Below are 23,330 nucleotides of genomic sequence, written 5' to 3'. Positions count from 1 at the left end.
GCACCCAGCGAACTGGTGTACCAGTGATGCATTTGATTACCTGCATCAAGCACAATCAGACTCTAGCGGGCTACGTCCAAGTTGTTTGGCTGCCTGACCTGCACGGGAAAACTAGCCCACGATAAAATCAAAGTAATCCTCACACTGGCCCGACAGGAACGCTTAGATTGGCCGTTTCTCGAGACGCAGGCTCGGTTTAGTGCAATTTACAACAGGGAAGAGGATAGGGGCGGGGGTAAACGCAAGTGACCAAATGACATGCAGAACGTTGTCCAAAGCCTGTATGCCATCAATGAGGCTCCACTGGGTCAGGCTCCCGAGAAACGCGAAAAGCGTACGTGAAGGTAACCAAACGGGTCCCAGGTGCACCACCACTTCTAGGTCATTTGATGGAGGATGAAGGGGCCAGATTCAGCTATCGAAATTGCTGTGCGTACGATGAATAGTGTGTACGACTTTGTACGACGTGATCTCACTCGTCCGCCCAGTTGATCGAACGGCTGCTGAGGAATGTCGTACGCAAAATCGTACAAATTCGTTGTACGTGTAGCAGTTCTCTTCAGCTATAAGCTGGCCACTGGCATATTTGCAGGAATACCCAGGAACCTTTATGGATCAGATGAGACAATCCTAGCTAAGCTTAGCTCTCTTCCGTGCATTTTCATTTTAACTTGTATTGCTTGAACAAGTAGCATAAAAATAGTTCAATTTCTTGTGTCCACTTTCCTTTGTGTGTGTACTTCTTTTTGGTGCAAAGAAATTTTCTAGCAATACTCCGGATAAATTAATGATGCTTTAGTAATAGAGTTCATGATGTGAGAAATAGCATTAACCTATTGAAAGAAGTAAAAAAATTGCACTTTCAAGTTTCAACAACAATAATACATAAACTTTTGAGGGATTGTCGTTCGGCGCACTTTATTTCAAAACAGAACTGTCACATCAGTTACAAAGTCTGAAGACTAAAAATGCTCATATACCGTGCCGTTTGCTTATTGGAGGCACCAAAGTACTTAAGGACATAAGTAACTGATTTGTTTTTTCGCGAATACACAAAGCTTATGTATCATTTCATTGATAGAAGGAACTATAATGAGCACAGGAGAGGGCACAATACAATACATGAACGCAAGATGGTGTGGAAATGGTTTGTTGAACAGCGAGAAAGGGATGCTTGACCCAACATAGTGTACAACGCAACTAAACCCAACAAGCCCTGAAGTAGAGTGGCAGGCCAAAACCACCACGGTAGCCAACATCAACAGAGCCAACCACAGGGACACCGCGAGCGAACATGATGGCGCCTTCAAGAAGGAGATCGATATCGTGACATTGTCACATCCGATCCAAAGAACAAAACCAAGGGTTTCCCCTGTGCTCGAAGAGGGGCGTAGATGAAGGCCATGGCAGCGCCTCCAATAAGGAAACGAGACCCGCGAGTGTCGCTGCTGCCAGCATCGGCAAGTCGAACAGGGCTTCCGCCCTAGCCTGAGGCCAAGCAATCCCATAGTCGTTGGGTTGGAAGTAAGAGATGAGGAAGTCAGGCCGCCGGTCGGCATTGACACGTCGGGAAGGGAGTGTGGGAGACATGCGCCTGGGTTGGATTTGTAGATTTTCTTTTGACAATGGTTGGATTTGTGGAGATGTTGAGCACGCCTTTGCCCAAGAATACAAGGATCTCTTCGCGAATGTGCCCATAGCCCATCTTGTCGGTCCATTCTTTATCTTTGGGGGGGGGGGGGGGGCATTCTCAACTCGGTGCATGTTCATTGGTTGCATAGGGTATGCTCGCACTTTTCATAGTCTTAGGCCTGTTTTGGTCTATCCGATAGGCAAGTTGTAAGAAGTGAGATGGCATGTATCTCAATTTTATAGGGAAAGAGATGTCATTTGATGCATATGATAAGAATTATTTTCACTGAGTCTAGGCTAAATTTTTTTCCTATGAAATGTCAAGGATTGATTCCTATCCTATATAGAAATAGGAATCCATTCCTACAAACCAAAGGATTTTTTCCTACAAAATTTCTATGAGTCCCACTTCGGTACAACCCCCTCACTAAATGTATAAAGGGTAATATGGACATTTGACAAACACACTTTCGTAGGTACACTGTACGTTTTGGGAGACGGCTCGTTAATGGGCCAGCCCATTAACAGGAACTGAAACAGGGCAAGACATAAAAGTCAAAAACCAAATGATGCGCTAACACGATTCGAACTCACGGCCAGTGATGGAGTGTTGCTAGCCACTCCACCTGCCGGCTGCTGCTTGTGATTAATTGTAGCGTCAGCCTTTTTTGAAAACACAGAAGCGACACATCTGAAAAAATGTTTGCAAAATTCGGAACGTTCACTGAAAATTTTGAATTTCTAAATAACGAATATATTTTAGATTCTTTCAACAGAGAAGAGGAACATTTTTCAGAATTCTAAAACAATATTTTGAAATGCTATTTTTTTAAATCCATGAAGTTTGTCTTAATACATGAACATCTTTTGAATCTACGATGAATATTTTGAAATGAGAACATTTTTCTGAATACACGAATAATCTTTGAAAAATTGGAACACATTTTGAAATTATGAACACATATAAAAAATGAGAACAAAAAATGAAATTCTGAAACTTTTTGAAAAAATTGTTCACTTGAGCAAATTTCGAAAATCTGAACTTTTTCAAAACACAAAAAAAATTGAAATTCTGAATATTTTTCAAACTCGCTAACAATTTTCAAAAGCGTGAAGAAAATTTTGAAACTCCCAAGATTTTTTGCAAATACGTGAACAAATTAAAATTCTAAAAATTTTGTAAACCGTAAACAATTCTTGAAAACAGGATCAGAATCTAGCTTTTTCAAACTCTTTTGAAACAAATGAACAATTTTTTAATATTGAATACTTTTAAAATTATTGATTTTTTCCCAAAAGAAACAAGAAGTCAAAATAGAAACCAAACCAAAACAGAAAAAAAAAGGTTTAGGAGAAACCAGCCAGGAACGTTTCGGAAGATTCAGGAATTTCAGAAAATGTCCCATTTTCAAAAAAATTTGGAAAAATAAAAAATGTTCGAGGAATTTCACAAAATATTCGTGTTTTCATTTTTGTTCGTAAGTTCGAATAATGTTCATGTTTTCAGAAGTTTACTCGTAATTATGAAAATATTCCCGTTTTAAATTTTGTTCCTATTTATCCAAAAATGTTTTGAGATTCCCTAAAGATGTTCACAGTTTCACAAAATTTTAAAAATGTTCGGAATTTTCAAAACAATTCATAAAAATATATTTTTTAATCGGATCCGCCACTAGCTCTTACAATTTCGCGCAAGTCATTAGTAACTTGGACTCGCTAGCTCCACTGGCTTAGAACTCCCTTCAACGTTCGTGAGGTCTGGGGTTTTATTCTCAGCCACATCTCTATTTGACTTTTTTTTCGCACCAAGGCATGCTTGGGCAGCGCAGCCAATGGGCCGGCCCAATCGTGGGGGTTGGGGGGGGGGGGGGGGGGTGCCCTTGCCTAAAAAAGGTACGTCAGGCGGCGCGACGTATTTTTAAGAAAAAAACCATCTTACCCTTTATTATGAAGAGGTATGAAGAAATCTCCTTCCTTGATGTGTTTAGGTGGGTTGTACCGAAACAGAAGTGAATTCCTATCCTTTAGAATTCCTACAATATCCATGTAAGCCAAAGGATGCCTTAGGAATCTGATTATTATCGAATTAGAAATTAACTAGCTGTTAAGTACAAATATATTTCCTCCGTTCGACAATGTAGTGCGCCCACGCACCCCAAAATCTAAGTTTGATCGTAAATTTAACCAACGAGACCGATTATGGCGGGAGCAAAAATTATACCACTGAATTCGTATCGAAATACGAATTCAGTGGTATAATTTTTGCTCCCGCCGCAGTTGGTCTCATTGGTTAAATTTGCGGTCAAAGTTAGATCTCGGGATGCGCGGGCGCACTACATTGTGGAACGGAGGGAGTACCCGTCTTCTCTCAACATGTATAACTGTGAATAAATACTTAAGGTGAAATGTCATGATGTGCATAAAACTAGCTAAGACGACCCTGCCCAAGCTCATGGCCACACACACATAAATCTATCCATCTTCTCTCAATCGACATGGGGCAAGTGCGATAACATATACAGTACCATTATTAAGTAAAACTACTCGTAGTGAGAATGGCACGCTCTGAATAAGACTAGCCAAGACGACCCTGACAAACTTAAGGTCACACAAATATATACGGATGTAAGTGGAGGCATCCACAACGTCCGCGAAAGCGAAAATAAGCTAGTCAATGTTGCTTTAAAAATGAAGGTAATACAAGAACCATATGAATGCGGACGTCGCGGATGTTGAGAAATGTCTGGTGGCCGGCTTCGGAACCCACGAGTGAGGCCACTGAAACCAACTGAATATCTGAGTATTCTGCCACTTGGTATATATCTTTGGTGTGAACTGACCGTGACCGGTGGAGATGATTGTGTAGTATTGGATTTGTAGACCGGATTGAAGAGCGCTTTGGTGTGAAAGTGAGCAGACCGACGTCGGAGATGATTGTATATTTCAGGACTCTAACCCCAAGGGAGGGTGTCACTTGGTCTCTGTATATTGTAGCTCCATCACTAGAAAGCAACGGGCCACCGCTTTCCTACGTGGTTGTGCAGGAGCGCACGTGGAGACGAGCGACCCGTCAAAGCCGACGACCTCGCCAAGGTTAGGTCACGTCGCCTCGTCTTCTTCCTCGATCCAGCGGCGCCGCCGGCCTCTATAAAGCACCGCTCCTCTCCGGCAACGTACGCACACCACCCGCAGCCGCAGGGAAGCCACAGCATTCCGCTCGACGCCGGCCGTCCCCCATCCACCTCGCCGTCCGCTACATCCGGATTCTGGTGCGCAAATCCTCCTTTTATCCGTTCCAGCGGCGGTACCATAGGGCTGCTCTTGAATGATGAGGCGGGTAGATTTGTTGTTTTCCCTTGTGGTTTTTCAAGAGCCTTGCATTGGCCGCTCTGCTCCTGAAAAATCTCAGCGCAAATGAGTGGCATGTACGGGCACCAAAGTCTGTGGTTGTTGGAAGGATAGAGTTTGCCATGTCGTCGTCGTGTCCGCTGCGTGCTAAGCTGCTGCAATGCAGTACAAAAACGAATCAAAAGCAGAGCCGTCCGTATGGCATTTTCGCTTTCTCTAGAGTATATATAAATCATGTCGCCATCCTTCAATATATAAATCATGTCTGCTGGGAGTTTGAGTGGTTCACAGCTTCACAGCGCCTTCACAATTGATTGAGAGATCATTCCGTTATCCTACTCAAGCCTGCAGAGCAGAAAGGATGGCGACCAAGGTGGTGGACCTGCGCTCCGACACGGTGACCAAGCCGTCGGAGGCCATGCGGGCGGCCATGGCCGCGGCGGACGTGGACGACGACGTGCTGGGCGCCGACCCGACGGCCTGCCGCTTCGAGGCGGAGATGGCGCGGATCATGGGCAAGGAGGCTGCCCTGTTCGTCCCCTCGGGCACCATGGCCAACCTCATCTCCGTCCTCGCGCACTGCGACGCCAGGGGCAGCGAGGTCATCCTCGGCGACGACTCCCACATCCACGTCTACGAGCACGGCGGCATCTCCACCCTCGGCGGCGTCCACCCCAGGACCGTCCCCAACAACCCCGACGGCACCATGGACGTCGACAGGATCGTCGCCGCCATCCGGAGCACGGACGGGGCGCTCTACTACCCCACCACCAGGCTCATCTGCTTGGAGAACACCCATGGAAAGTGAGTGAGCTGCTCTGTCTGATGTCTGCTGCTAACTCTGTTATGGTACCTGATTTTATTTTTGAAAAAGGTTATGGTACCTGATCTGTCAAGTATTTTTGCTGCTGTTGTTGATGCAGTTCTGGTGGGAAGTGTCTGACTGTAGAATACACTGACAAGGTTGGGGAAGTTGCAAAGGCTCATGGCCTGAAGCTTCATATCGACGGAGCTCGTATCTTCAATGCTTCCGTGGTAAGTAACAACTGCTATGGGATCAATTAACCGGCATGTCGAAGTACCAAGCACGTGTATCTTCTCCTGACATTTTTAGATCATCACTGTTATCGTGCCTGTCAGGCACTTGGAGTTCCCGTCGACAGACTCGTGAGAGCTGCGGATTCAGTTTCGGTATGTATCAATCTGCTTGGCACTACACTAAAATGCTACTAGATTGCATATGCAACCCTCATAAGAATGGAAAATGGGCTGATTCCTGCTGATATATGATGTGTGACTGTATTTCTCTGTTAAACGTCGAAATGCAGGTATGCCTGTCGAAAGGGATAGGTGCTCCTGTTGGATCAGTTATTGTTGGCTCCAAGGCCTTCATACAAAAGGTGATGATGGGTAGATATTGTGCATGCTAGTAAGTTTAAGCTGCTTGCTTAAGAGAAGATGCAAGGGAAATCTGACAAATAAGACTTACTTTCAGGCTAAAATTCTTAGGAAGACGCTAGGTGGTGGAATGAGGCAGGTAGGAGTCCTTTGTGCTGCTGCTGAAGTCGGTGTTCGCGACACCTTAGGCAAGCTTGCCGATGACCATCGGAAGGCTAAAGTTTTAGCAGGTTTCATGTTGATCTATCTTCTCCATCCTATTGACAGGCCCTTAACGGCATCGATATAACCCTGAATTTTGTTTTCTTTTGTCGAAATGTTCAGATGGACTGAAGAAAATCAAACATTTCACAGTTGATTTGACTTCAGTGGAGACCAATATGGTTAGTCTGTTATTCCATCTAACTACTGACCTCGATGTTTCTTTCAGACTGAATATCATGTTTGTGACCCCCGGCGATGTATTCCCTTCGCTAGGTGTTCTTTGATATGGCGGATCCGCGCATAACACCTGCCAAACTGTGTCAAGCCCTGAAACAGCGCAGTGTGCTTGCAATGCCAACAAGCTCCAAGAGGTTCAGTTCACTTCGCTCAACTTCCTTCTCTCTCTCTTTTTTTTAACTGCTTATTCATATTATCATCCTCAACTCCTCACTATAAGAATCATTAATTATGTCTGTTTGGACTGGTCAACTGAAACATTACGCTGTATTTAGTCAAAAGAAACGCACTGCTTTATTTGATTCTGAGCTCCCTTGATTAATTTGCAGCGTCAGATTCGTCGTCCACTACCAAATTTCAGACGGCGACATCCAGTATACTTTAAAATGTATCGAGGTACTACAGAAATCGTTCCAGATTTATATGTTTTGACCTCTGTATCACCGTTGCTCTGATCGGGGGCTGTTACCGTATCCTTTCAAAAAATCACCGATGCTGCTGTGATTGGTGGGATATCATATCACTGACATGTTGCTCTGTTTCCAGGAAGCCGTGGAGGAAATGCTGGCATGCGACGCCAAATCGGAGCGTTGTTCGACCAACGGCACTAGCTAGCGCGGATTCATAACGGCCACACTTCCTGAATTACTTGATTGCTATGCATGATGCACTATCCAGATCGTTTGTGAAATAATGGATTGCCTGTTTGTGCGTGCGCGCGGTGTCAATGTTGTGGGCATGTGGGCCGTGTTCTTCTGTGTTCTTCAGCTTGGATGGAGAGCATGCAATGCAATTAGGGATAGTTGTGACGATACAGGTGGATCAATGGTCGTCTACTCTGTTTGGAGTATTGTTTGACCGTAGTACCCCTCATCCGAATGATCGATCCACCTGTTCTGCGTTCCCCAAAGGCCCGCGGATTTTTTTTAAGGATAAAAAAAATCGGTGATCTTTTGGGGAACGAGCGAAGGGTTAGGATCTCGCCGCCGAGCGCATGGTGTGGCGTTTGGTCACTGCTCCTATTTCTTCGCCCTTAGCAAAGGGTTAGTTGGCATTTTTTGATTAGTGGGAAGGGGAGCCCACCCTGAAATTCGGGGGGAGAGATTAATTAGAGAAAGACACGTCTTCATGTAAGGTAATTATAGCAACTTGCTTTCGTAGGTGTAGCATTTCCGGGAGGCAAAAGCTCTCTCAAGATGGCTGACACTAGCACAGCCTATTTTTTATGTAAAGGAAAAAAGGCACGTCCTATTAGCTTATTGCAAACATTATTACAAATAGTTATTCTACGCCCCTAAGTAAAACCTTGTCGTAATGTAGTACTTCCTCCGTAAACTAATATAAAGTTCTTATATTAGTTTACAGATGGAGTAATACTGTTTACAAAACATAGTAATTTTAAAATAATTTTTATACTATCCCGAATACTGCTACCCCTGTCTCAAAATATAAGAACATCTAAAACATAATACAGTAATTATTTGAAAACAAAGAATTATATTAGATGACCACAAAATATATTATGAATTAAAACGTCCTATATGTTGCGACGGAGGAAGTATTTTACTACATTAGTTTAAAAACTACTACATTACATATAGCTATACAGTTATATTAGAAACTTTTTATTCAACAGAAAATATTCTCAGATATCTAATTAAAAAATAATGTAGTAATACTGTTTACCAAACATAGTAATTTAAAATAATTTTTATACTATCCAAAATACTATTTTACTACATTGTTTGAAAAAATACTACATTATGTATAGCTATACAGTTATATTATAAACTTTTTATTCAATAGAGTTTGTAAATATTCTCAAAATCTAATCAAAATTAATTAAAGTCATACTATATAGCAAAAACAATCGTGCATGTATGTTAGTATAAATGGTAATTTATTTTAAAAAAAATATTTATTATATTGGAGAAAAATATGTTTTAAAAATAGTTGTTCATGAGGTATGAATATACGCTCATATACTTTAAAAAATGTCCATATATTTACACCAAAAAGAGGGACAAATGTGGAAAATATAATAAAAACATAAAAGAAATAGAAAATAAAAAACAAACAGTAAAAACGAAAAAATTGATAAGAAAACCCAACTGAAATAGGAAAAAAATAGTAAAAAAGAAAAATAACTCCCTTTTAGAAAAAACCCAACTGAAATAAGAAAACCCAACTGAAATAGTAAAAAAAATAGTAAAAACAGGATTGATCTTTTGTAACACGTTGATGTGCTACTACAGCTTAGATATTGTGTTACAGAAGCACACAGTAACACACTTTTGTATGTGTTCCTGTAGGCTATGTTACTACGTGGTGTCTATTGTAGCACATAAGAGTTGTTCCTATATGTATTTAAACGTGTTACTAAGTATTGTTGCAACACACGCCATGTGTGTTACCGAAGGCCCTGGTAACACTTTTTTAGAACTATAGGCACACTTACATTTTCCTGGTGTAACATGGTTAGTAACACGCTTTAACAAAATTGCAACACAATTATTAATGATTCGCATTAATTACAATAGGCCTTTGTAACAGGTTTTGATATTTCAGCAACATATTTTCTTTATTGTAGCAATGCAACAGTAACAATTTTTTTGTATATATTGTAACATCTCTAGTGGTGATTGGTAGCCAACCTAGTAACACATTTTCCTAACTATAGTAACACGACATAGTTAGTCCAATGTGCTATTGGAACCATTTTTTATGAAATATTGTATCAATACATTTTTGTTTTTATACTTTCTCATAGTGAAAATCGATAAGCATATGACACACAGTGTATACTATATAAAAAGGCCATGGACATAAAGCTTGCATATATGCACGAGGATATAAAATATCAATATGGTCCATGCCATTCCATAGCATTTGTAACAATAAACATATAGAAGATCCATATTTTAGGGAAAAAATACATTTCTCAACCCATTAATGTAAACTATAGTATGCGAAAGATTTCCTATCATTGATACCATGTGACACCCCTATTCATGTTCACTAGAATGTGCCCCTCGAATATTTCTTGCATCAATATGTCATATTTGCATCTCGATTCCTCATAAGCAAAATCATCCAAATCAACTCAACCACTGAACCTCTCAATCTGCAAAAAAAAAATAAAAAAATCAGTTACGACTACATTAAGTATATCATAAATTTAATTTAACAAAACCCAAGAAGTTAAACATTGACCTACACATGCTGAAGGCCAAGCAATTGTTAATCCAGAGGTGAAAGTATCGCCAATTGTCCTACAATTTTCCCTTTCCCTTACCAAGAGCTCACATTCCTCAATAGGTTGATCAACTTGCACTTCTATGAACTGCCGACCTAGCTCAACACCACCAACCATTTTTTTTGAATTGCAACCCAAAATGCTAGCATGTGCCACATGCCTTTTGTTTGGATATACTGAGGACTTCAGAATCACTTTTGTGCCAACCTGAAATGAGGTTCAAATTATAATATACAGTAATAAAAACCAATTTTGTGAACATGAATCTAGTATGAACACGCTATTTTTATTACCTCCATGGAAGGACTACGTTTCTGCTTAGAGGACACATGGACTACAGACTTGTCTTGAGTGCTTTGTTTGTGTACTCTAGTCAAATTTCCATCCATATTCTCCCTGCTCTTTCTCATCTACAGATAAACATAAGAGGAAAAATGATTTATCCTTGTGATTTTGCAATGCAAAGTTCACAGTACATTTTATTCATCAAATATTACATGTGCCAACATCATTTTATAACCTCAGGAGAGTCCATTCCATGCAAATCGAACTTAAAATGCAGAAACTCATTCATTCAGCATTATACAAACAAATATGAGTCAATAGTATCAATATTGGATTGCACTTGAATGAGAAATCGCTAGTACAACATGATATTTTAACTAAAAGTGCGTGAATAACAAATCACGCCATCAATAATTCATATGGAAAATGTTTCCTATCACTGCCTAGGAAGCAGATTTCTCAAGAGATAACCATTACCTCTCCATAAAAAATAGGATCGAAAACAGGATGGGCTGGTGATGATGGTGCTTGATATGAGAGTTTATTGCAGCCCTCATTTTCAAGATGATGCTTCTATACAACAATGTAAGTACATTAATAAGTTGTAGTCTATCCTTTATAGCATGAGTAACAAGAAGATTCTAACCTGTTTGCCTGACAGAATGTCATTATCTTCGTGCGTGCCATGTCGATGTGGGTGAGTTTTATTCTGCATTTTACATGAATAGGCATTAATTCGTTATTAGACACTTATAAAGTGTAGTAATAAATAAACAAATTTACCATTGTTGTATCTCTGGGTTTGATCACTATGTATTCTGCATTGGGTCCATTGGCATGAACTCTCTACAAAATGAAATATTTATAAAGAGGAGCTGAAAATGAACTAACACATGTCGAATATATTGACAATACCTTCATAGGACAGGCTAATTTTCCAATTTTCCACAGCCATCTACAATGACATATTGTTGTTAAAATCTAGGATTTATTCATACAGAATTGGAGGAAAATTACATGATAATATGTAAGTGTTTTACACGATGGAGGATACATATACTGCTGGTCAAGCCACCACCAAGGTTGTTATTTCTCTGACCAAGCTTAGTTTTAGTACACAGTGCACATACTGACTTCCTAAATCAAGGGTATAAACTGAATACTGACTGTATAAGATGTACTATGAATTTCAGGGTACATAAATTTTAAAAATCAGTACTAATCAGAGTTCAGAGTACAAGATCTTTGGCCCCAATCTAACTACTGCATATATCAATAATAATCAGAGTTCAGAGTACAAGATCTTTGGTCCCAATTTTTGTCTAAGTACTGCATATATCAGTACTACTCTGAGTACTATGCATTTCAGAGTACTGATCTCAGAGTACTATCAGTACTCTACAAGATATACTATGAATTTCGGAGTACAAGATCTGGGGCCCCTAATATTGTATAACTACTGCATATATCAGTACTAATCAGGGGATTACAGCCTACAAAATCAGGGGGTTAATGACTGAAACCTTAAACTGCAAAAGGGGGGAAAAGCAGCCAACATCTCACGTATATATAGATGCTAAGGTCAATGGTAATATTGCCAGCATTCATGTTGAGAATACTAATGTGATAGGCTTGTAGCACACAAAACTGCAGAGGAATAAAAAAATTCAGAGAACATGGTACTACTTCTGCAGTGCACAAAAACCAGACTATAAGTCGTATCTCAGTTTAACATAGTGGCTAATGATTACAGCCCATCCTCCATTCTTATCCTAAATTAACCACAGGTTGATTTACTGCCTGGTACGCACAAACCTAATACCAGATTCAGAGAGGAAAACAAAGGGAGGAGGAAAGGGAATCAGTCAGGCATAGAAGGGAGAAAGCAACGAAATGGGAGTTTAGATCGATACCAGCCGCGAGAATGGTGTAGTCCTTCTGGATTTAGTTCCAGAGTTGAGGATCGACGATGTCGTTGCCACAACGATGCAAACCACTGAGGCAGATCTGGGCAGCGATGGTTTCAATCGGGCGTTGACGGACGGGCAGGCGCGTGGGTAGCCGCTGACAGGTGGCGTCGGATGAGGATGCAGCGAGCGTTGGAGGGCGGGGGCCCGGGGCGACGGAGGCCGCCGAGGTGTGGCTTTGAGGGCGGCGCGAATGATGCAGATGGGATTAGCGATCTAATTTATTTAGCGCTTTGTTAGTTAACCGGAGGGAAAATTAAGCGGGACTAAATTGGGAGCTCTGGAGGAAATTTTTGTCCATCGAGAAGTGGAGGAGGGAAATTGAGATCTGGAGGAATTTTTTGCGGGAATAATCCGGAGACTGTTTGGCAAAAATTGAAAAAATTAGATCTATAAATAATTCGAGAAATGTTTAAAATGGAAAAAATGGAGCATATTTTGTATTTATTTCATTACTGAGAAGGAAATAATATATAGTTATAAATAGTAATTTCTTTATGAAGTGAATATAACAATATAATTTTGTGAATTTGTATAGCAAACGTGGTAAAAAACAATTACTTACCTTCATTCGTACTGCCACCTCCAAGTCCGGCGACTCCGAGGTGGTGGACTGGTGGTGCGCATCGATTGACGCCTCCTGATATGGATGTTGCGGATGTTGCGTGCCCACGCCGCCTGTGGGGTCCGACGACCTGGCCGGGAAAAAGAGATTCATGTACGTGCGAGGAATTGATTGATGATCCGTCATTGACTGTAGAGGGAGGTCGATTGAGGAGGGAAGCCCCCGCGCCTGCTGCAATGTGAGAAGACAGGTGAAGTACAGGTGCTCCCAAGGGACTCCGGCGGCGAGAGAGCAAGGAACCTCCGAACGACGTGACGTGCACGCATATATAATGATCTGACCTATTCGCTTCGCCTCCTGTATCCTCAGAACAAAGAGATGCTCCTCGCAATAGTGGCACCGGCGGTGTCCAGCAGAGAGATGCACTTTCCCACCATCTATGGTAAGGCAACATGAGAGACAAGTGAGTTTGTGGAGTCACGCCTTTGCAGGGAGTGATGAGAGTAGTGCTCTCTTCTAGAGTACCATGGGGAAAGGTATTTGCAATCAGAACCGATGATTGCTTTATATTCACCAAGTTGTGTTTGTGATTTAATTGATGGAATAGAAATAAGGCACTGAGACGGCTACAAGCACTGAAGCGGGTCAAACCTTGTTGTAGTAGACAGTCGGGAAGTCGTCGTGCTAAGGTCCCATGAAACCAACACACCAGAAATCCACACATCCACTGACGATGCTAGACGCATCAACAGAATGAGGACTAGACGGGGAGACCTTTATTCCATCTTCAGGGAGCCACCACCGTATTGCTTTCCTGAGTAAGACACAAACCCTAACAAAACTCGAAAAAAAATCTAAAAATGGAGCCCTACCACCGCCAAGGGTCGGGATCCACTCCGCCCCATGACCCTAAGGCCACCGGAGACGGGGTGGACCGGCGCTGGTGGGAGGTAGAGGAACCCTAACTTTTTAGGGAGTGGGCGGCTGGCTAGGTCGTACACGGGTAGTTGAAACCAATGATTTGCTCTAAACTGACCGGTTCACTTCAATCACCACAAATACTCCCCCCCCCCCAAAAAAAACTGAGAAAAAGTTGCGGTAGGCATCAACTGGCTAGTACCACCCCTGGATCAGCTGTGTGATTTTAAGTGTTATTCAAGTGAAAACTAACTGTTCTATTTTGATCAATTTCCCTATAAAGGATAGGTTAGAGATCTATCGACTAGAAGTTGTTTTTGGATCAGGTGATTCATTTTTGAGTCGTCTAATGCAAAATCAATGCCCAGATGGCATTGTACAACATCCTACCTTTGTTGTTCATCTTCTTCATCAAACCGCCCCACAGACCCTTGGTCGAATCACTAGCCTCTCTTGCCCGCGGTACTCCCATGCCAGCCTCGCAGCCCCGGCCTCCCCTCACCACCGTCCCCGGCCATCCCTTCGCCGACTATCGCGCACTACACTTGTTCCTGGCCGAGGTCTTGTCGGTGTCTCCATGCCTCACTATAGCTTGCCCCGGTGCCGCAGTCGACTACCTCGGTGCTTCGCCGCGCGTCCGTCTTCCTTCCCATGAAATTCGACCGACCCAAATCCATTTTTAGGCAACTTATACTTAAATAAATATACTTACTTGTAATACAATTTGGTCCCAATCGATTACTTATGTGCGATTGGCATGTACACGAGCCGCCAATACAAGAACGCGTGCATACATGATAAAAGACAGCTGCTATAGGGATAAGAAACCTATTTTTGACACGTACGGGATATAAGAAACTTGTAGAGAAAAGAGACGTGGCAACAAGTTTTGGGAGGTGGGCACACGCACGCAGGATAAGAGTTGGACGTCTCCTGCGCGACCTACACGAAGCTTCAAATCAGCCGGTTGAATTATGTAAATATTAATTTCCCAAAAAGAAAACACCAAAAAAATTCTAACCTTTAATTCCTCATCTCTTGCCTCGACCCCCTGTTCCGCCGCCGCCCGACCTGAGCGCTGGCCGCATCGCCGCCACAGAGAGGCCGTGCCGCCGCCGCTCGAGTCCACACGAAGCGTCGCATCCGCTCGATTCCATACCTCCACGGCTCCACCGGCCGCTCTAGTCCACAGCCCACGCCGCCTCCTATCGGCGCTCGAATCCACTCGTCGACCGGCCGCAGGAGCTGCCGCCCGATTCCACAGAAGGAAGACAGGGAGACGGCGGGAGCGCAGGACATCGCCTCCGCCCAACCATTACCTTTGACGCTGCTTCTCCACAATCTGGCGGCGGGGGTCGCTGCTTCTCTACGTCGTCAGACTGCGCCAGCTAAGGTTTGAGAGCTCGAGATTCAGAACTCCTTGCTGTGCCTCTCATTTAATTTTTTTCTTTAAAGGAACACACGACGCGTTCCGTTACATAATAGTACTGGGTATATCGCTAGTTCATAATGTTCAGAATTCGGGATTCCATTGCCTTCACACAGTGCCAATCGTGCTTCCCATAACTTGTGAAAAACTCAATGCCTTGTTGTGTTGTTAGAGCTGCAAATGAAATCTTGCACTTAGAACGTTGTGAGTCACAACGCATACTGCAGAATATGATGTCCACTTTGCCTTAGCTCAGTATTACAAAAGTATTAAGAAATCAATATGCATGCTTCAACATTATCATTTGGATCAGGATGTATTCCTGAGAACCCCAATCCTCTGTCTGCAACCATCAGAACCGACAATTTTATTACCTCTGTCATAAAAGGCACAACCATGTATTTCACGTTGAGGCCATTAGTGCAAAATTAATTCCGTATTATAATAAATTAGCTATTAAAGTACTGATGGTTCAATACAATTTCAACCTTTTAGCATTATAATAAATTCACTAATGACATTTGCTACTTTAACACAGCGAGTCCACGGATCTAACAACCATTAAAAAGTTACTCAGTTCTCGTAGACCAAGTGCAGACTACTTGGCTGGCGTAGATGGTTTTCTTCATTTTGCATACACTGGAAAAAGTTCAGATACCAAGATCCATTGTCCATGCGTTAGATGTGTCAATAGGAACTTGTTGAAGCGAAACACCGTATATGATCATTTGGTGTGTAATGGAATGCTACTTGGATACACAGTTTGGGGTTGTCATGGTGAAACTGCAGGATACATCTCCTCTAACAAACGAAAAAGGTCAAAACAGGAAGGCATAAACTCAAGTGAATGATGCAGATGTTTTCGGGAACATAGATAATGGGTCTCAAGTGAATGACTTCGATGACCCAAACCCTCCAGAACATGGACCAGATCCTGAAACCCAAGCTTTTTATGACTTGTTGAGAGATGCAGATGTACCTTTGTGGAACGGGTGTCAACTATCAGAACTTTCTTTCCTTGTGCTTCTGTTCAACATAAAATTCACTAACAAGTGGAGTAATAAATCTATAAATGATTTGCTAGCAGTTCTGCAACAAGCAATTCCAAATGGTAAGAATTTACCTGGAACTTTTGCTGAGGCCAAGAAGATCATTGGAAAGCTTGGGCTTAGTTATGAGAGAATTCATGTTTGTGAAAAAGATTGTCAGCTTTTTTGGAAAGAGAAGGCTAATGATGACTTTTGCTCGGTATGTGGAGCATCAAGGTGCAAAAACAAACCTGATAAAACCATGCTAATTCACAAGGAAAGGAAAAAAGCAACCCCGAAAAGGTGCTCTGGTACTTCCCTATTAAGCCAAGGCTTAAGAGGAGTGGGTTGGGCATCATGATATTGCACATGGATCAAGATTATTTCCTCATTCTGGTAATCCACTTGGAAAGCCTAGGAATTATGTACGGAGCGGTGTGGCAAAAGTACAGGCACATAGATATGTCTTGTTCAATTGCTCTGATGTGAATTCATACCTTAGGTAATATCTCATGCTTATAAATTGTCTTAGTTACCCTTTTCCCCTACTTTACCTCTGTCTATGAATTACTTTGCAGAGCTCATGCTCATGAGATCACTAATGGACGCAATTTAAACCCTGATGTTGTCGAGAGGATTCAAAATGATAAGTTCCACGAATGGTTCCAAGCTCATGTAAGTGCCATATTTTGCATATACTATACACGTATCACTACATTTAGTTGTAATCGAATTCTAAATATTCAGATAAAGAAATTGGAGAAGGAAAATGGCATCCACAACATTGAAAAGGATATTAGATTGCTCGCCCGCGGCCCAGTTAATGCAGCCAAAATATATTGCGCTTTCAACTCCCGAGGCTACCATTTTAGGCCTAAACGCTTGGATAAAGAGACACAAAATAGTGGAGTCATGGTAACTGCAAAAACAGCTAGTTATGATTCAGCACGTGATGCCAATCCTGTTTTACATGATGTGACGTACTACGGGAGGGTAATTGATATTGTCGAGCTAAACTACTCTGGACAGTTCTCAGTGGTGTTGTTTAAATGTGAATGGGTTGATGTGTTCTCAGAAACATGAATGAAAAAAGACAAGTACGGTTACATCTACTTCTCACATCTAATACACAAAGGAGAAAAGATTGAGCGTGAGCCTTTTATTTTCCCTAACCAGGCGAATCAAGTGTTCTATGTGGAAGATGAATTGAATCCAGGTTGGTCTGTGGTAATGAAGTTGCCAAAGCCTAGAGATGTATATGACTTAGGCAACTTGGAATGGGAAGCGCAGATAGAAAATGAGCCATTCCATGTTTCACAGCTCGGAGAGATTTTGAAGAGAAAGAACAATGAACAACATTGGGTTAGAACAGACGTTGAGGGGACAATAGTGGATGCTAATAATGCTTCCAGCAACGAAGAATAGTTGAGGTTAGTAGCAATATTCAATTTGCAAGATCTGTTTTTTTACCTCTAATATAATTTGTTGTTCAATCTTTCTGTTCTTCAATTTTGTTTTTGTGTGTTCTTTCTTTTATGCTGGGTTGAAACTTTCATATCAGATATGAAATTTTAGTGATAAAAGTAGCACAAAATGTCTCTTCTATTTTCTTGTTCATGTTTTGAATTATTTTGGCTGCATGCTTCAGGTTCAGACTGCATGCTACATGGAGGCATGGAGGGGGTGGTCGGCTGTGTGCTTTGTGTTGGTACAAAACAGCCTACTATTTTTTGCTTGCTGGCTTTTGGCTGACTACTTGACCAACTTGCTTGATGATATACTGCTATGTGAGACCATGTGTTGGCCAAAACTTAGTATACTCTTATATTCATGCTTGGTAATTCGGTCAGCTGCGACACCACGTGCTTGTTTGGAACATCATTTTGTACTTTGGTCAACAACAGTTCAGAATTGAGATACACGCATCTTGTTTGGAACTTTATTTTGTACTTTGGTTAACAATTTAGAATTGGCATACTCTTGCAGATGTTCAAAAATCCTGTTTTCGGATCACATGTTGCCATTTTTTCTAGTCTGAATCTATGCTGAAGCGGTATGAAAGTGTTAGTTTCTCTACATATACTTCACTTGCTGATGATTAGATTAGATGGTTAATAGTCTAGACTCTCATGTGCAAGATGACAGTTCAATGTTGATTGAAGTCTCATGTACCAAGTAGAAAGTTCAATGTTCTGCCAACGACACTCAGCTTTCTCACGATTTTTGCTCTTTGAACCCAGCAATCAAAATGCATTGAAATTTAGGTTCTCAGTATTCCAATTACACGAAATAGATACAATCAATATCTGGTCAATATTCAACAGATACTATTTCGTGTAATTTAGGTTCTCAGTATTCCAATTACACGAAAGCTACTATAAATAGATATCATCAAGCAAGTTGGTCAAGTAGTCAGCCGAAAGCCAGCAAGCAAAAAATAGTAGGCTGTTTTGTACCAACACAAAGCACACAGCCGACCACCCCCTCCATGCCTCCATGTAGCATGCAGTCTGAACCTGAAGCATGCAGCCAAAATAATTCAAAACATGAACAAGAAAATAGAAGAGACATTTTGTGCTACTTTTATCACTAAAATTTCATATCTGATATGAAAGTTTCAACCCAGCATAAAAGAAAGAACACACAAAAACAAAATTGAAGAACAGAAAGATTGAACAACAAATTATATTAGAGGTAAAAAAACAGATCTTGCAAATTGAATATTGCTACTAACCTCAACTATTCTTCGTTGCTGGAAGCATTATTAGCATCCACTATTGTCCCCTCAACGTCTGTTCTAACCCAATGTTGTTCATTGTTCTTTCTCTTCAAAATCTCTCCGAGCTGTGAAACATGGAATGGCTCATTTTCTATCTGCGCTTCCCATTCCAAGTTGCCTAAGTCATATACATCTCTAGGCTTTGGCAACTTCATTACCACAGACCAACCTGGATTCAATTCATCTTCCACATAGAACACTTGATTCGCCTGGTTAGGGAAAATAAAAGGCTCACGCTCAATCTTTTCTCCTTTGTGTATTAGATGTGAGAAGTAGATGTAACCGTACTTGTCTTTTTTCATTCATGTTTCTGAGAACACATCAACCCATTCACATTTAAACAACACCACTGAGAACTGTCCAGAGTAGTTTAGCTCGACAATATCAATTACCCTCCCGTAGTACGTCACATCATGTAAAACAGGATTGGCATCACGTGCTGAATCATAACTAGCTGTTTTTGCAGTTACCATGACTCCACTATTTTGTGTCTCTTTATCCAAGCGTTTAGGCCTAAAATGGTAGCCTCGGGAGTTGAAAGCGCAATATATTTTGGCTGCATTAACTGGGCCGCGGGCGAGCAATCTAATATCCTTTTCAATGTTGTGGATGCCATTTTCCTTCTCCAATTTCTTTATCTGAATATTTAGAATTCGATTACAACTAAATGTAGTGATACGTGTATAGTATATGCAAAATATGGCACTTACATGAGCTTGGAACCATTCGTGGAACTTATCATTTTGAATCCTCTCGACAACATCAGGGTTTAAATTGCGTCCATTAGTGATCTCATGAGCATGAGCTCTGCAAAGTAATTCATAGACAGAGGTAAAGTAGGGGAAAAGGGTAACTAAGACAATTTATAAGCATGAGATATTACCTAAGGTATGAATTCACATCAGAGCAATTGAACAAGACATATCTATGTGCCTGTACTTTTGCCACACCGCTCCGTACATAATTCCTAGGCTTTCCAAGTGGATTACCAGAATGAGGAAATAATCTTGATCCATGTGCAATATCATGATGCCCAACCCACTCCTCTTAAGCCTTGGCTTAATAGGGAAGTACCAGAGCACCTTTTCGGGGTTGCTTTTTTCCTTTCCTTGTGAATTAGCATGGTTTTATCAGGTTTGTTTTTGCACCTTGATGCTCCACATACCGAGCAAAAGTCATCATTAGCCTTCTCTTTCCAAAAAAGCTGACAATCTTTTTCACAAACATGAATTCTCTCATAACTAAGCCCAAGCTTTCCAATGATCTTCTTGGCCTCAGCAAAAGTTCCAGGTAAATTCTTACCATTTGGAATTGCTTGTTGCAGAACTGCTAGCAAATCATTTATAGATTTATTACTCCACTTGTTAGTGAATTTTATGTTGAACAGAAGCACAAGGAAAGAAAGTTCTGATAGTTGACACCCGTTCCACAAAGGTACATCTGCATCTCTCAACAAGTCATAAAAAGCTTGGGTTTCAGGATCTGGTCCATGTTCTGGAGGGTTTGGGTCATCGAAGTCATTCACTTGAGACCCATTATCTATGTTCCCGAAAACATCTGCATCATTCACTTGAGTTTATGCCTTCCTGTTTTGACCTTTTTCGTTTGTTAGAGGAGATGTATCCTGCAGTTTCACCATGACAACCCCAAACTGTGTATCCAAGTAGCATTCCATTACACACCAAATGATCATATACGGTGTTTCGCTTCAACAAGTTCCTATTGACACATCTAACGCATGGACAATGGATCTTGGTATCTGAACTTTTTCCAGTGTATGCAAAATGAAGAAAACCATCTACGCCAGCCAAGTAGTCTGCACTTGGTCTACGAGAACTGAGTAACTTTTTAATGGTTGTTAGATCCGTGGACTCGCTGTGTTAAAGTAGCAAATGTCATTAGTGAATTTATTATAATGCTAAAAGGTTGAAATTGTATTGAACCATCAGTACTTTAATAGCTAATTTATTATAATACGGAATTAATTTTGCACTAATGGCCTCAACGTGAAATACATGGTTGTGCCTTTTATGACAGAGGTAATAAATTGTCGGTTCTGATGGTTGCAGACAGAGGATTGGGGTTCTCAGGAATACATCCTGATCCAAATGATAATGTTGAAGCATGCATATTGATTTCTTAATACTTTTGTAATACTGAGCTAAGGCAAAGTGGACATCATATTCTGCAGCATGCGTTGTGACTCACAACGTTCTAAGTGCAAGATTTCATTTGCAGCTCTAACAGCACAACAAGGCATTGAGTTTTTCACAAGTTATGGGAAGCACGATTGGCACTGTGTGAAGGCAATGGAATTCCGAATTCTGAACATTATGAACTAGTGATATACCCAGTACTATTATGTAACGGAACGCGTCGTGTGTTCCTTTAAAGAAAAAAATTAAATGAGAGGCACAGCAGGGAGTTCTGAATCTCGAGCTCTCAAACCTTAGCTGGCGCAGTCTGACGACGTAGAGAAGCAGCGACCCCCGCCGCCAGATTGTGGAGAAGCAGCGTCAAAGGTAATGGTTGGGCGGAGGCGATGTCCTGCGCTCCCGCCGTCTCCCTGTCATCCTTCTGTGGAATCGGGCGGCAGCTCCTGCGGCCGGTCGACGAGTGGATTCGAGCGCCGATAGGAGGCGGCGTGGGCTGTGGACTAGAGCGGCCGGTGGAGCCGTGGAGGTATGGAATCGAGCGGATGCGACGCTTCATGTGGACTCGAGCGGCGGCGGCACGGCCTCTCTGTGGCGGCGATGCGGCCAGCGCTCAGGTCGGGCGGCGGCGGAACAGGGGGTCGAGGCAAGAGATGAGGATAAAGGTTAGAATTTTTTTTGGTGTTTTCTTTTTGGGAAATTAATATTTACATAATTCAACCGGCTGATTTGAAGCTTCGTGTAGGTCGCGCAGGAGACGTCCAACTCTTATCCTGCGTGCGTGTGCCCACCTCCCAAAACTTGTTGCCACGTCTCTTTTCTCTACAAGTTTCTTATATCCCGTACGTGTAAAATAGGTTTCTTATCCCTATAGCAGCTGTCTTTTATCATGTATGCACGCGTTCTTGTATTGGCGGCTCGTGTACATGCCAATCGCACATAAGTAATCGATTGGGACCAAATTGTATTACAAGCAAGTATATTTATTTAAGTATAAGTTGCCTAAAAAATGGATTTGGGTCGGTCGAATTTCATGGGAAGGAAGACGGACGCGCGGCGAAGCACCGAGATAGTCGACTGCGGCACCGGGGCAAGCTATAGCGAGGCATGGAGACACCGACAAGACCTCGGCCAGGAACAAGTGTAGTGCGCGATAGTCGGCGAAGGGATGGCCGGGGACGGTGGTGAGGGGAGGCCGGGGCTGCGAGGCTGGCATGGGAGCACCGCGGGCAAGAGAGGCTAGTGATTCGACCAAGAGTCTGTGGGGCGGTTTGATGAAGAAGATGAACAACAAAGGTAGGATGTTGTACAATGCCATCTGGGCATTGATTTTGCATTAGACGACTCAAAAATGAATCACCTGATCCAAAAACAACTTCTAGTCGATAGATCTCTAACCTATCCTTTATAGGGAAATTGATCAAAATAGAACAATTAGTTTTCACTTGAATAACACTTAAAATCACACAGCTGATCCAGGGGTGGTACTAGCCAGTTGATGCCTACCGCAACTTTTTCTCAGTTTTTTTGGGGGGGGGGGGGGGGGTATTTGTGGTGATTGAAGTGAACCGGTCAGTTTAGAGCAAATCATTGGTTTCAACTACCCGTGTACGACCTAGCCAGCCGCCCACTCCCTAAAAAGTTAGGGTTCCTCTACCTCCCACCAGCGCCGGTCCACCCCGTCTCCGGTGGCCTTAGGGTCATGGGGCGGAGTGGATGCCGACCCTTGGCGGTGGTAGGGCTCCATTTTTAGATTTTTTTCGAGTTTTGTTAGGGTTTGTGTCTTACTCAGGAAAGCAATACGGTGGTGGCTCCCTGAAGATGGAATAAAGGTCTCCCCGTCTAGTCCTCATTCTGTTGATGCGTCTAGCATCGTCAGTGGATGTGTGGATTTCTGGTGTGTTGGTTTCATGGGACCTTAGCACGACGACTTCCCGACTGTCTACTACAACAAGGTTTGACCCGCTTCAGTGCTTGTAGCCGTCTCAGTGCCTTATTTCTATTCCATCAATTAAATCACAAACACAACTGGGTGAATATAAAGCAATCATCGGTTCTGATTGCAAATACCTTTCCCCGTGGTACTCTAGAAGAGAGCACTACTCTCATCACTCCCTACAAAAGCGTGACT

The 23,330-nt window shown here is 42.1% G+C and overlaps 1 protein-coding gene and 2 long non-coding RNA genes across 4 annotated transcripts; 2 read left to right on the top strand and 1 right to left on the bottom strand.

The window, feature by feature from the left end:
- Window positions 1-4,659: 4,659 nt before the first annotated feature.
- Window positions 4,660-7,532, top strand: LOC123099040 (probable low-specificity L-threonine aldolase 1). 2 transcript variants are annotated; one of them, XM_044521151.1, is made up of 10 exons: window positions 4,660-4,901; window positions 5,325-5,784; window positions 5,904-6,015; window positions 6,121-6,171; window positions 6,309-6,380; window positions 6,476-6,608; window positions 6,703-6,761; window positions 6,856-6,953; window positions 7,149-7,215; window positions 7,366-7,532. In XM_044521151.1, exons 2-10 carry the CDS (start codon window positions 5,342-5,344, stop codon window positions 7,432-7,434), a joined length of 1,104 nt encoding a protein of 367 aa, XP_044377086.1. In that variant the 5' UTR covers window positions 4,660-4,901; window positions 5,325-5,341; the 3' UTR covers window positions 7,435-7,532. The 2 variants fall into 2 exon arrangements, with proteins under 2 accessions (XP_044377086.1, XP_044377087.1); XM_044521152.1 differs by lacking the exon at window positions 4,660-4,901 and having other exon boundaries at window positions 5,242-5,784.
- A 7,336-nt stretch (window positions 7,533-14,868) lies between these two features.
- Window positions 14,869-17,313, top strand: LOC123100598 (uncharacterized). Its single transcript, XR_006448438.1, has 3 exons — window positions 14,869-15,203; window positions 16,846-16,942; window positions 17,015-17,313. It is a non-coding gene; the product is annotated as an uncharacterized lncRNA (long non-coding RNA).
- A 2,072-nt stretch (window positions 17,314-19,385) lies between these two features.
- Window positions 19,386-21,933, bottom strand: LOC123100599 (uncharacterized). Its single transcript, XR_006448439.1, has 3 exons — window positions 21,495-21,933; window positions 19,757-19,853; window positions 19,386-19,684 (listed from the first exon to the last, which is right to left on the bottom strand). It is a non-coding gene; the product is annotated as an uncharacterized lncRNA (long non-coding RNA).
- Window positions 21,934-23,330: the final 1,397 nt, after the last annotated feature.

The sequence above is a fragment of the Triticum aestivum genome, chromosome 4D (genome assembly GCF_018294505.1).
Source record: "Triticum aestivum cultivar Chinese Spring chromosome 4D, IWGSC CS RefSeq v2.1, whole genome shotgun sequence".
In the NCBI taxonomy this organism is placed as follows: domain Eukaryota; kingdom Viridiplantae; phylum Streptophyta; class Magnoliopsida; order Poales; family Poaceae; genus Triticum; species Triticum aestivum.
The sequence above is the reverse complement of the archived record's forward strand: the minus strand, read 5'-3'. Positions and strand labels throughout refer to the sequence as shown.

Coding starts and splice junctions, on each gene's coding strand:
- LOC123099040 (XM_044521151.1), top strand. CDS start 5,342: ATGGCGACCAAGGTGGTGGACCTGCGCTCCGACACGGTGACCAAGCCG. Junction 5,785..5,903: donor TTGGAGAACACCCATGGAAA/GTGAGTGAGCTG, acceptor TTGTTGATGCAG/TTCTGGTGGGAAGTGTCTGA. Junction 6,609..6,702: donor GAAGGCTAAAGTTTTAGCAG/GTTTCATGTTGA, acceptor CGAAATGTTCAG/ATGGACTGAAGAAAATCAAA.